This window comes from Musa acuminata, chromosome BXJ1-6 (genome assembly GCF_036884655.1).
Source record: "Musa acuminata AAA Group cultivar baxijiao chromosome BXJ1-6, Cavendish_Baxijiao_AAA, whole genome shotgun sequence".
In the NCBI taxonomy this organism is placed as follows: domain Eukaryota; kingdom Viridiplantae; phylum Streptophyta; class Magnoliopsida; order Zingiberales; family Musaceae; genus Musa; species Musa acuminata.
Genome location: NC_088332.1, coordinates 34,307,988 through 34,321,661, shown reverse-complemented (window position 1 = coordinate 34,321,661; position 13,674 = coordinate 34,307,988). Strand labels below are relative to the sequence as shown.

Sequence of the window (13,674 nt, the reverse complement as noted above, 5' to 3'; positions counted from 1 at the left end):
AGGCAATCTCCTTGTCGCTTTGTTCTTCGCCTTCGGAATCGCTCGAATCATCCCACGTTGCTTTGAGCGCCTTCTTCTTCTTTACTTGGGGACATTTGCTTTTGAAATGTCCTGGTTTCTTGCATTCATAGCATATAACTTGTTCTTTCTTAGGTTCAATTTTATTTTTAGTATCATTTTTAGATTTATTTCTTTTTATGAATTTTTTAAACTTTTTTGTCAAGAGTGCTAAGTCATCATCATAGTCCTCATCACTTGAAATTTCTTTCAAGTGGTCTTCATGAGTTCTTAGTGTCATATCCTTCCTATTCTTTGAAAGGTTGTTCTCAAGCTCTTCATGAGCATTGCTAGTTATTTCATAGGTCATCAAAGACCAAATAAGTTCTTCGAGCGGAAAGTTAATCAAGTCCTTGGCTTCTTGAATTGTCGTTACTTTAGGATCATAACTCTTTTGGAGAGAACTTAATATTTTATTAATAAATTTAAAATTAGAAAAACTTTTACCATGTCCTTTTAGACCATTGACATCCGTAAACCGGATGTATATGTCTCTAATGGTCTCACTTGATTTTATCCGAAACAACTCATAAGTATGGACTAAAAGATTGATTTTGAACTCCTTTACTCTACTAGTGCCCTCGTGAGTGATTTTGAGTGTATGCCAAATATCAAAAGTTGTTTCACAAATAGACACTCGATTGAACTCATTTTTATCTAAAGCGCAAAACAAGGCATTCATAGCCTTGGCATTTAAACCAAAAGTTTTCTTCTCCAACTCATTCCAATCGTTCATTGGAAGAGAAGACTTTTGAAAGACATTTTCCACAATGTTCTATAATTCAAAATCTATAGAAATTAGAAAAATCCTTATTCTAGTCTTTCAATAGGTGTAATTCGTCCCATTGCATATGGGTGGACGTGTAATTGAGTGACCCTCTTGGTTGCCAGCAAATGTCATCTCTCTTAGGTTTCAAACTAAAATGAGAGTAACCTCGCTCTAATACCAATTGTTATAATCAAGAGCGGCATTAAGAAGGGGGGTGAATTAGTGCAGTAGCGAAAAAATTACGTCGATTTGAAAATCTTCGTACGATAAAATTTGATTCCGACGAAAGCCATTTTATTTTTCTTGAATGAGTAGAGAAGGGGGGATTGAACAGTTTATAATGAAGTAAAGTTAAATGCAGTAAAGAGATTAAGCAGTAAAGAATGAACATACCGGAATTTATAGTGGTTCGATCGTTGTGACTTATATCCACTTCCGATTCCTCCTCTGTCAAGGTCACCGGTGTCCATTACCATATATCTATAATCCATCTTCTATTTAATACCTCAGAGATCGTATACTGGGCATGGTACTGTCAGGCTCAAACAATTTCTACTCGAGTCTCGCTCTAATTGGATTCTCCCGAAGAACTCTTTCTCTCTCAATTCAAATGATCCTGGCCAGAGATTTGTTTGAGCAAGAACACATGAGATATTTTCTCATGACACCGAGAGTGCATGATCCTCTATCGACACTCAATAGTCCTCGTAAGGTTGGCTATCACTCCCGATGACCGACTGTGCTATATTTAGAACTGTCTACAAGTTCGGTATCAAAGAATGAAGTATTTATATGAGACATCCTTGATGTCTCAAGTCTAAGGACCAGGTACACCATTGGGATAATGGAATCGCTGTCTGACAATGAGATATCATTAACCATCTAGTATTCCGTGAGTAGATTAATTAGTGAACTCATTCTCCAATGTGAACCTGCATTGTAGCCCTAGTGTCCCCACATAAGCAGCTATGAGACTAGCTGCTTCTATCATATGGACGGGTATACAACATACCAGTCTGTTTGGTTATCTCGATGTCCCTCTTCACTAACCTATGACCATAATTATTTAAGGTTTGTGTTTAAAGGTGAATCGGTCTCGTTATCGTGATGTTATCACGATATGATTCATATTGCATAGATTCATGAATATCACAATATATATATATATATATATATATATATATATATATATATATATATATATATATACATATATATATATGCAACAAGCAATATAAAGTGATAAGATACCAAAAAATAATAAGCAAAAAAAATACGTATCATGTTACAAGTGTCATCACTCACGTGATTGGCCTGTAGGGCACTTATGACTAGCAAATTGTAGCAAACAATATCTTTTCTTAATCTTGACTTGCTTCTACCTATGTGTAAACTGCTTCAATCTTTGGACTTTGACCTTCCTCTATTCTCTGAGATAAGTGCCTGTGAATCAATCTAAGATATTGCTGAATTCTTTCTTCTTAACTTCTCATTCAACAAACTACTTGTTACTTGATTCATAGTGATAACACTATCTGATACAGAATTATTGAGGGAAACCACTAGTGTCTTTTAACTTTCTAGCAATGAACTGAGAAGTAACAATTCCTACAACTCATCATCAAGAGACATTTTCATAGAGGATAACTGGTTAATGATACTTTGCATTTCATTCAGGTACTCAGCAATAGAAGCGCCCTCTTTATATTTTAGGTTCACAAGTTTTTTTATTAATAAAGCTTTGTTGCCAATCGTTTTTCTCATCTTTCAACTTTTTCTAAAGCGAGTATATAGAACTTTCAATAAAAACATGGTAAATGACACCATCATCGAGCCACTATCGAATAAGCCTGATCATTTTTTTATCTAACCTCTTCCACTCATTATCTGTCACAATTGTGAGCTTTACGCTATCCTCTTATAAAGGTTTAGATAAATTTTTACAATACAAGAGATCTTTTATTCTTGGTTTCTATATCATCCAATTGTTTTCATTCAAGCTAATCATACGAGAAACACTACCGGCTTCCATGTTCGAACAAAAAAATTAAATGCCATCAAAACCTTGCTTTGGTACCTATTGATGGGGAAAAAAATGAACTTTATACACAAACAAATACTAGTAGGTCATAACACGTAGTGAAATTAAACAAAAATCATAATCAAACAGGATACCAAGATTTACATGAAAAATCTCTCCAACGCGAAGGGTAAAAAACTATGGGACAAGCCGAAGAAAATCCACTATAAAATTAATGAACATACAAATTTCGGAGTCTCTTGCCCAAAATCCAAACAACAATCATATGGATACAAGGATTATGTCACTATGCACAATATCCAAAATCTCCCCAAGTGATCATAGTAAGAATTCACTATAAATTTGATCTAACCTAAGGTGAGAACACTACATAGATGATTGAGAACAGTCTCTGTGTTATCCTCGTCTTCTTCCCTTTTCTTCTACCCTCAACTACCACTACTGCTTCTCCCTTTTTTTCTCAATAATATTCATTGATGTTGCTGCTTTCTTTTTCCGGCCCTAGCTACCAAAAGCTTCGGTTAAAAGTGTTAGGATTTAGGTTAAAAGAAAAAAGTTTTGGGCTATAGGTTATTAAAGTCTATTATGGGCTAAATAATTAGTTATATGCCCAACAACGTCACCATTAGCGAAGGGTTTGACAGTGCTTAACACTCCTGACTAGCTCTTGGGCTTCCCCATCCGCCATCCCCACTCTATTTCTCAAGGAGAGGGAGCGGAAGGGAGGGATCCAACTCTAACACCGACGACGTTGACCCTCTTGTAAGGGATTATGTAGTAGATATGTTAGATAATTTGATTTTTATTTTTTTATTTTACAAAATTATATATATATATATATATATATATATATATATATATATATATATATATATATATATATATATATACTTCTTCCAAGTCCACAAATTTCTACTTTAATCTTTTAAGTTCAATTTATGTATTTCAAAATTTAGATTAATTTGATGAATAGTGGAATTAATATTCAGATTAGATGAATTTGGACAAAAATTTGAGGCACAAATTTAAGCGATCCGGAAAATATTGAGCTGAAATTAAAATGTTTGAATGAGGAATTGAGCATATGATGATACAATTAAATGTCACAATTAATGATGCAATTGAAGGCAATTTGAGCACAAGAGTAGTTGACTGATGGATTAAAATTTGACATAAATAATCTCAGAAAGAAAAGTAGAGCAACTCCATTTTCCACATTCGCAATCCAAATAAGATAATTTTTATCTTCCATGCTTAATAATTGAATAAATAATTAAATTTGACCCAGATTTCTTCTACGGTATGTATTCCTGCAGTAGGATTACATCGTCGTCGTCTTCCTCAGTTGGCCCTCCGGCAGTTAAGTCTGATCTCCCCAGCTGACCCTGTCAAGGGGCCGATGTTGCCCATCTTCACCATGGCCGCCGCGAAGTCCCTGTTAAAGGCCCCGCCGTTGGAGCTGTAGAGCCGCACAAGGTTGTCCGCCGGCCCGCCGTTGAAGAGCTCCTGGTCGGAGTGCAGCAGCCCCCTCCGGGCCATCAGGTCCCGGTAGTAGCTGACGTCGAAGCGGTTGGGGCTCGTGGGGTCGAGCGGGGAGAGGTTGGAGTCGCCGCCTGACGCCGGGCAGATCCGCCGCCTGAACATCGCGAACCCGGGGTCGACGTTGGCGTCGCGGTAGACGTGGGGCCGGAAGCTGCTGCACCTCGCTGCACCGACGGTGTGCGCGCCGGAGAGCGCCGTCAGGTCCCGCAGGCTGAGGCCCTTGGAGGCGAACCTAGCGACGAGGTTGCCGATGCTGTCGGAGGCCGGCGGGAGGTTGGCGTTCGCCGCGGCCATGCTCGCGGTCCTCGCGTCTCGACGGCCCAGCGGCACCGTCCACGACGGCCCTCCGAGCTGCATGGCGGCCAACGCGCGTCAGTTTTACGTGGCTATCGATGGCGACGCATCGAAGGAGGAGAAGGTTAGGGGCTCACCAGGTTGACTGCGTCGCGGGCAGCGAGGGCGAGGATGTCGGCGCAGGACACCGTCGACCGGCACGCCGCCTCCACCCGGGATTTGATGGCGTCGATGACCTCGTATCCGCGGAGGGAGTTCGCGTTGCCCATGGCGTTCTTCTCGCCGATCATCGTCGGCGTGTCATCCAGAAGGACGGATGCATCGCAGCCCTGAGGAGTAATAACAAGAAGAAGAATGGATTGAGATTACACGGTCAAAGTCAACTAAGGGTCAAAATTGATGGTGAAGAGGACCCAATTGAAGGATGGCAGTACATTTGGTATATTAATATAATGTAAGACCAGATACTTCTTTTCTAGGACTCTCATAGGGGTCCCAAAGTAATATCCCTCACTTTTATTTTTTTGGGAGACAAAGAAAGGCTCGAGGCCACAATAAAGAACCTTATCCATACAGTCACAATAACCCATGTAATTAAGACAAAATTGAGTGGTTTAATTATAATCCAATCAACTTTTAGATGTATAATAATTGATAATTATAGAGCTATCATCGAATGGCTTGCGTGCCTTAAAAACACATGTACTATAATTTTCTAATAAAAAAAATATAATTTCCATGTCATATAAAGACAGAAATCATATCTTTCAAATTTAATTGATCCACAATATCCGTGGAAAATAGGGATGATAATTTATATGATTAAACACAGAAATCATATATGTAAAATTTAATTAATTCAATATTCCTCGAAAAATAATGCATGATAATTTATCTGAAATCATGGTGTAGTTACTTTTCTAATAAAAAACTCTAATTCTCAGGTACTTTAAAGACAAAAATTGTAGATATCAAGTAGAATTAATACAATAATTCTTTATATGAAATAATGGTATGGTTATTTTTCTGATTAAAAACTATAATTCCATCAAATTTAATTAATTCACAAACTCCTTGAAAAATAGCACAAGATATATTTTAATTTATATTCATGCAAAATGCATATGGGGACTTATTTTTTGAGATATGTTGTATTTTAGGTGACTTAAATTCACAATTTCACCGTTGAATCCACAAAGTTATTTCTTTCTTCTTCTTTTTTCGTTTTGCAAGATTAAGTGGCAAAGACCAAAATCAATCCCACCATCTTACTATCCACAGTCAAAATTCTTATCAATTAAGTTAATCATGTATCCAATCATATATATATATATGTGTGTGTGTGTGTGTGTGTGTGTGTGTGTGTGTGTGTGTGTGTGTGTGTGTGTGTGTGATTGGATAAAAGCTTGAGTTGTTACATCAAAGCCGCATGCAGTTGAATGCTTCAATGCATGTGAAGAGTAATGGCAAGAGGAGAATGGAGATGGTAGCGGCTTACGTTGACGAAGCAGTCATGGAAGAAGAGGCGGAGGATGGAGGCGCCCATGCGGGAGTCCCGGCCGACGGCCTGCGTCATCACCGACCTTATCACACCCTGCAAGTTAGGGCACGTCGTCGCGTAGAACGCCGGCGACAGCTGCGCCTGCGCTCCGCCGCTGGACACCACCACCCACACCACCGCCGCCACGAGGAGGAAGTCATTGCAGACCGAGCCCATGGCCGAAGAAATTACAAAGGCAACAATGGGCCTCTAGCTTTCCTTCCACCAGCATATATATAGACTGGAGATGCTGCTACGCCTGCACATGGTTACAGCTAGCTCAAAACTGGAAGGAGATGCGGCCATGGCGGTCTCCATCGTTCTCGTGTGCACTGGACAGCAATGAGAGGAGTGTCGGGGAGTGCCATCCCGCTGCATCCTTTTGCGGCGGGGCGGCTTAGTACATTCGCTTTAAGATTCGAACTCTCGATCAATGATGAGGAGTGTCCCCTTCCCGCAGCCTCAAGATTCGGACCCACGATCGCTAGTGATCACTAGGATGTCCCTGCGGAACATGATTAATTGGTGACGGGTGGGGTGGCGATTGGTACAGCGAGACGACCGTTGTCGCTTGCGGGTGCGGTAGGTGCGACGAAGCTGTCATCACAGCTTCCTTCACAAAGTTTATCTTAAGCTGTTCCCCAAACAAACAAAAGGGTGAGGGGAGTGGAGGCGGCCCACTCGGGAGTCCCGTGATTGCTGATAAGGTCGGAATCTAATCGATTTAATTTAATCGATTAATTTGAATGGAATGCTGCATCAATATAAGTGCAGTACTCGATAATTCTTTAGATTGATGTGATAAGTGATCATCTAATCAAAATCCTTGTTAGAGCCTCTGGTTAAGGTTCAGAATCACTCTCATTCTCTAGTAGGCTTATAGTGTTTTTCAAAATTAATATATTTGGTTATTCTTATTTCTAAGCTAAGAATGATAATTGTTTGAAACCATATGAGTTAGTTTTACTGAGTTTTGAGTCAATTTGAGTACATTATAATGCTTTAGTGGAGGTTAAAAAATATATATACTATACAATATGAATCGGGATTAGACTAATTCGTCTTATTGATCGATCCATAGAATATAATAAATAGAGATACTGTTTAAAAAAAATAAAAACAAATAATTAAATGAGTGATTTTTCTTGGGAATTACAAAAGCCCAAAGGAATTAACCATATGATAAATAGTTTAAGATTTATGAGATAGGTTCATGAAATATGTAACATGGCATGTCTGTCATTGGGCCACATGTATGGCGTCTTTAGTTATAATGGAGGCTTGCTAACCACTAGCAACCAAACGGACCTTTGGGTTCTAAATGGGACAATTTAGAGTGGCTGGAAGAGTCCAATTTATTGGGAAGGGACAAATATTTATTTTTTCTTATTTATTTATTTATTTATTGCTTGATTGCATGTGCAAATCAAAGTGACAAATAATTTTATTACTTTTTATTTTATTAGTTAATTGCTTGCATGTGCAAATAAAAAAAAAAACAAAAGACATCGAAAAAGCAAAATAATAGAAAACATTGATTCTAATGGTTACAGTTGACCTGCACAGACTCATTAGGTTATCAAAGTGGTTTCATGATGTGTGTGTGTGTGTGTGATTATACTAACCTAAGTTACATTTTTCTTAGGAGGGTTTTTATATATTCGTCCTTGTAGATTTTGAAAAATTATATGTCTTATAGATTATGATACCATCTAAATTTTATTAATATAAATCGGATCGTGTCTCATCTATTGACTAAAGGTTGTAAATAAAACAATAATAATAAAAATTTAAGATATCTAGCAAAGATAAGGATCCTATATTTAAAATAGGTATTAAGATATCCACCTAACGTTTATAAGAGAAAATTGTGTTTACCATGTCCGATTACTTTAAATACCTTTAAATTAGTATGATACGATCATACATAATTTTTCACTCGGTAGGTGTAGATCGTATCTCATGCGTTTGAGTCGAAGTATCTTAAATTTTCTATCAAATTGCATTTGAAAGCATCTATAAATTGTATTTTTTTTTTCTTTTAATGTGTGGTCTAACGTATATTCTTAAAATTCTCCTGCTTCAAACCTAAGATATGGAACTTAAATCTAACACATGGAACTTATTAGAGATATATATATTTTTTCTTTTAATGCACGGTCTAACCAAAGAAGATTCAACTACAGAAGTTCTTTATCTGACATCATTTAAAGTTTTCTTCATCACTATCATTTCATCGAAAAGTAGACTTCACAAAATAGGGAAGCGAGAAGCTCAAGGTCAACCAGCAGTGTAAACGTAGATGATGACCGTCTCTTTTGGCCCAAACAAAGAGAGAGAAAACTCTGTCAAGAAGCCATTGGAGAGTGGGGAGCCACTGTAGAGAGATAGAAAAGGAAACGCGGTCTTACACTAAATGCACAAACGCTGTGTTATTTCAGAAAGTTCGAGGTTGGGAACAAGGAAAGTATGGAAACCGAGTGCTTCCTTATGCATGAAAATGGAGTGGACAGCTTGCAACAGAAGCATCCCATCTCTCTCTCTCTCTCTCTCGCTGGTTTCTTTGGCCCCTTCAGCTTCCGCGGACATCTATCTTTGGCGACATCATCTCATCAATCACTCCACCTCTCATGGCTTTTACTTTGATCGCCTGGGTTAAGACAACTCGTTGTAGACGATGCTGCACTTTCCTCATCAGTTGATCTTTGCGCGTGCTAACTCTCTCTTTCTCTCTCTCTCCAGAGGCAACTGTGATGACCAAAGTATGAAGTAGTGCAGTCTAACTACACTCCAAGGTCTGAGTAGAGAGAGAATGCAAGCTGTCCACGGCTAGGCTTTCCTGTTTTATTGCAAGTTTACTTCAATCAAATGTGCAAATGACCGGGAAGCACTGAACCGCGGTTCAGTTCGGACCCGTAAGAACCGGTCAAAACCGAAATCGGAATGATTTCGTGATTTCGAGCCGAACCGGAGCCGATCACGACCTATCAGTCTTTTACAAGGGTGATGAACAATTTGGTCTACTAAATTTGCACATTCTTGGTTAATTTTACTTCACAGAGGGTGATATGAACGAAAATACAGTAGCAGTAGTTGAATCCCATCCAAGTTATATTCATGCCTTCAATGTCGACACTGACAACGACGAACAAATCTAGACGCTGAACAATTAGATCATAGTTAAGCAAGGTATCTGTGCATGTCACGGAAAGCCTTATTGCATGTTACGACGGAAATCGCTGTCTTCAGTTCACCTCGCTGCAGTTCAATCGAACCTCGCCGCTCGATCCGGTGAGCGGCGAGATGTTACCCATCTTCACCATTGCCGCGGCAAAATGCTCGAAGAAGAGCGTCTCGTTGAGAACGTAACAGCTCACCAGTTCATCTTGTGAACCTCCATTGAAGAGCTCCTGGTCCGAGTGGAGGAGGCCGCGACCAGAGAGAAGGTTTTCGTAGTACTTGTTGTCAAAAAGGTCGGGAGTTTGGAGGTCCAGAGGAGCCGGGTTATCGTCGCCACCCTTCGGAGGGCAACTCTGCCTGAGGAGGGCCGCGAAGTCGGGGTCGATGTTGGCGTCATGGTAGATGCGGTCGCGAAAGCTGGTACACCGGGCGATGCCGATGGTGTGTGCCCCGGAGAGAGCAGTCATGTCCTGCGCACTGAAGCCCTTGTGATCGAACGACGAGGTGAGGTTGGAAAGGTCGACGAATGGCGACGGGAGGTCTCTGGTGGCCGTCTCGTTCGCCGTCCTCGCGTCCCTGCGGCCTAGTAGCACCTGCCAACTCGGTCCTCCGAGCTGCACCACACAGGAGCATTCGTATCAGCACGGAGTACGTACATGGCGTTCGCGATCGATCGGTACCGACCAAAGCCACCGCGTCTCGTGCTGCCAGGGCCAAGATGTCGGCGCAGGACACCGTCGCTCTGCACGCGGCTTCGACCTGGGATTTGATGGCAGCTATGACGTCGAATCCACGCACGGAGTCTTTGTTCGGCGGCGCGTTCCTCTCGCCACCAACGAGAAGAATCGACGCGTCGCAGCCCTGAGCACAACCAGCACACGAGCACACATAACACAGGAGCCAAAATGAACGAAAGGATGAAGAAATAGAGTCACACGTACGTTGACGAAGCAGTCGTGGAAGAAGAGCCTGAGGATGGAAGCGCCCGTCCTCCGCTTGCTGCTCACGGCCTGGGACATGGCCGATCGCACAATGCTCTGCAAGCTCGGGCATGTGTCGTCGTAGAACGACGCCGACAGCTTCCCGGTGGCAGCGCAAGCAAGCAGAGAGAGGAGAGAGAGGGCAAGGAAGCTCCTGGTGAAGAAGGCCATGGCCGTGAGCTGGGATGGCAGGAGAGACCAGACATGCCTTCGTATTTATAGCTACTGTTCCTCACCAACCTGCTTTGTGACAGTTTAAGCCATTATAATCACCTGAAGACATTGCTCAGCATTAAATATGTAATCATAATTACATGAATAAAGTAAGTAGATTTGGTAGCAACGTTATAATGTTTCCTTATATGAAAGAAAAAAAGAAAGGTAATGCAACGGTTCCATTTTGTACTTTGGCCTACCACACAATTGATCAGTGTTTCTGTCCAAGTCGAGGAAGAGTTTGATGTCATTTTCTTTGTATTGTGTTCGACTCTTATTCCTCATATTGCAAGAAAGGGTTTGATCAGTCTAATTGATCGTTTTACATCTTTTCTGACATCAAATTGTTCGACATAATAGTGATAGAACGAAGAATAAAATTGTAAAAGTAAAGAAAAGTACAATTCAATTAGTATCATATTGTATCTATTTATACATAGTGAATGATAGGATTTTTTTCAACTGGGCAATAAGATTTTCTCGTGCAGTTGATAAAATCTCATCTGCTATGCAGTTAAAGAAATCTCTCTGTTATCATGCTCTTGTAAGATTGAGCTCCTGTCAAGGATGCCGATCTTGGACCGATGTAACAAAAATAGTTTACGACTTAGAGGTTTCGTGAATGAATCTACTAGTTGATCAGTCGTATGTACATGAGAGACACGAAGTTGATGTCTGACAACTTGATCTCGCACAAGGTGAAAGTCGATGATAATGTGTTTCATGCGTGAGTGAAACACTGGATTGACACATAAATAGGTAGCGCCAACATTATCACAATATATTATAGGAGTAATGGTAGAGCTGATATTGAGTTCCTTGAGGAAATTTGTAACCCAATTGAGTTCAGTAGTAGCGGTAGCAATAACACGATATTTAGTTTCTTGTAGACCGGGCGATTGTCTTTTGCTTCTTAGAACTTCAACTGATTGGATTAGACCCAAAAAAGATAACATACCCTGACGTGGAGGTTCTATCATCAAAGTTTCCCGCCCAATCAACATCAGCAAAGGCATGGAGATGAAGTAGAGTGTGTTTACGGAGAAAGAGCCCATGATTAATTATTCCTTTAAGATACCACAAAATTCGTTTAACCGTAGACCAATACATAACAGAAGGCTAGTGCATGTATTGAGATAATTTATTGAATGCAAATGAGAAATCTGGGTGGGTAAAAGCCAAGTACTATAAGGAGCCAAGTACTACTTGTCGATATTGAGTTGAGTCTGTAGTAGGGTTGCTATCACATAATTTAAATGATTCACTAGTAGAGAGAAGAGTTGCAACATCTTTTGCATCCTACATATTTATCTTTGATAATAAGTCTTGAATATACTTTCTTTGTGATAGAAGGAGACCTAAGGATGTAAATGTTACTTCCACTCCTAAAAAGTAATTCTAAGTGTCCTAAATCTTTGAGGGAGAAACGATCAGTCAATTGTTTTAAAAATGTCTGAATCTCCAAGAGATCATTACCTATGATAATAATATTATCTACAAATACTAGAAGATATATTTTATTTTTATTTTGTTGTCGTAGGAATAAATGTTAGGAAATCTTTGGGGGCGACATCACATACGCGCAGTGGAAGAACAAAAACCAAAATCCCATATTTCCAAAAAGATATTCGTCGTCGTGCGAAGATTGGTGGGTAAAGTCCATGAAATAGACAACTATGTATAGTAAAGATTGTGTTATCTAGGGAGATCGTATATCGCTGAATCCTTACAAATCTCTAGGAGAGGGTGAAGGAGGTCAAGCGCCCTCCTCTCTAATGGTGATCCACACAGCAAGGCTGCGATGATACTTTTCGAAACTCCAAGCCTACTCTGAGGTAGAGAGAGAGAGGAGAAGAGGAGAGGTAAGCAAAAGCTCTAGCCTATGGACCACTGGATCCCTCCTATTTATAGAAGTCCCCTATCAACTTAACTCTAATGGATCCTCCCCTATTGGGTATTGGATCTTCATCCAACTACCCAAGCCTCTTAGATTAGTGGATCTCTATCTAATAATCTCTATTAAGCTTTTATTGGATCTCGACCATGAGATCCAATAATTAAGGGGCTTATTGGATATCCAATAAGATAGGGGCTCTAGCGGATATCTCATATCCGAACCTCTACTTATCGCAATGCCTACCATATGTGTGTGACCCTCTGGGCCCAATATCGAGCTGGCCGTGAGTCATACTTGTCAGAACTCCTTTTGGCTCAGTGAATTATTATCTCCATAATAATTCACTCGACTCATCGACTGCGGACGTACTAGACCGTAGTCCCTAGACGATACATGAGAATCCAATCCATTAGATATGTCTGTCATCAATTACCATGTACCTATTGAATCTCGTATTTTGATGATGAAACCACTTGATATATGTTTATGATTTAATATGCGTTTTGAGTGACGCAGGATGCTTCGATCAGGATGAGACGATTAAAGCAGGAAAAATCATGTTGGGCTAGAGGAACATGTCAAAAGATTGGACGTCGGGCCGGTGGATCGGTCGACGTATCGACAGAAGGCTTCGGGTCATGGACTCGGGCATCGGGCCAAGAAGAGCGGAGATTGTGCCAAGGATATCAGAGTTGCGGAGTCAACTGGCCGATTGGGCAATAGGCCGCAAGAAAGGACAATGCGCCGAAGAATCAGACGAAGCGTTGAGGGACCATTGACATGCCGGACAACTTGGTTAATTGCTTAGGATTAATTATCTCGATCAAAGTTTTGTTTTATATGTGCAGGATTAACTACGATGGAAGTAAGACATGCAGTAGGAATTGCACCGGAGTCAAGACTATGATCACGTTGGGAGTTCGAGAGTTCGACGGAAGTCCGGACGGTCGTCGGAGGTTCTGTGGGAATAAATCCAAGAAGTCTAGGAGCTTGCCAAAGAAGCTCATCAGAACTCGCCATGTGGATCGTCACAAGTCCAGGAGTTTGCCGGAAGTCCACCGGAGCATCGTCGAAGGTTCGTCGGATGTTCACCAGAAGCTTGCCGGAAGAAGCGATTGACGCACTAGAGCAAGTTGCAATAAATGTCTTAAAAAATAT

General features: G+C 40.6%; 1 protein-coding gene and 1 pseudogene across 1 annotated transcript; both read right to left on the bottom strand.

The window, feature by feature from the left end:
- Positions 1 to 3,932: 3,932 nt before the first annotated feature.
- On the bottom strand, positions 3,933 to 6,449 carry LOC135676719 (peroxidase P7-like). The gene is made up of 3 exons (XM_065188193.1): positions 6,202 to 6,449; positions 4,841 to 5,032; positions 3,933 to 4,760 (listed from the first exon to the last, which is right to left on the bottom strand). Exons 1-3 carry the CDS (start codon positions 6,418 to 6,420, stop codon positions 4,209 to 4,211), a joined length of 963 nt encoding a protein of 320 aa, XP_065044265.1. The 5' UTR covers positions 6,421 to 6,449; the 3' UTR covers positions 3,933 to 4,208.
- A 2,899-nt stretch (positions 6,450 to 9,348) lies between these two features.
- Positions 9,349 to 10,735, bottom strand: LOC135676718 (peroxidase 2-like; annotated as a pseudogene).
- Positions 10,736 to 13,674: the final 2,939 nt, after the last annotated feature.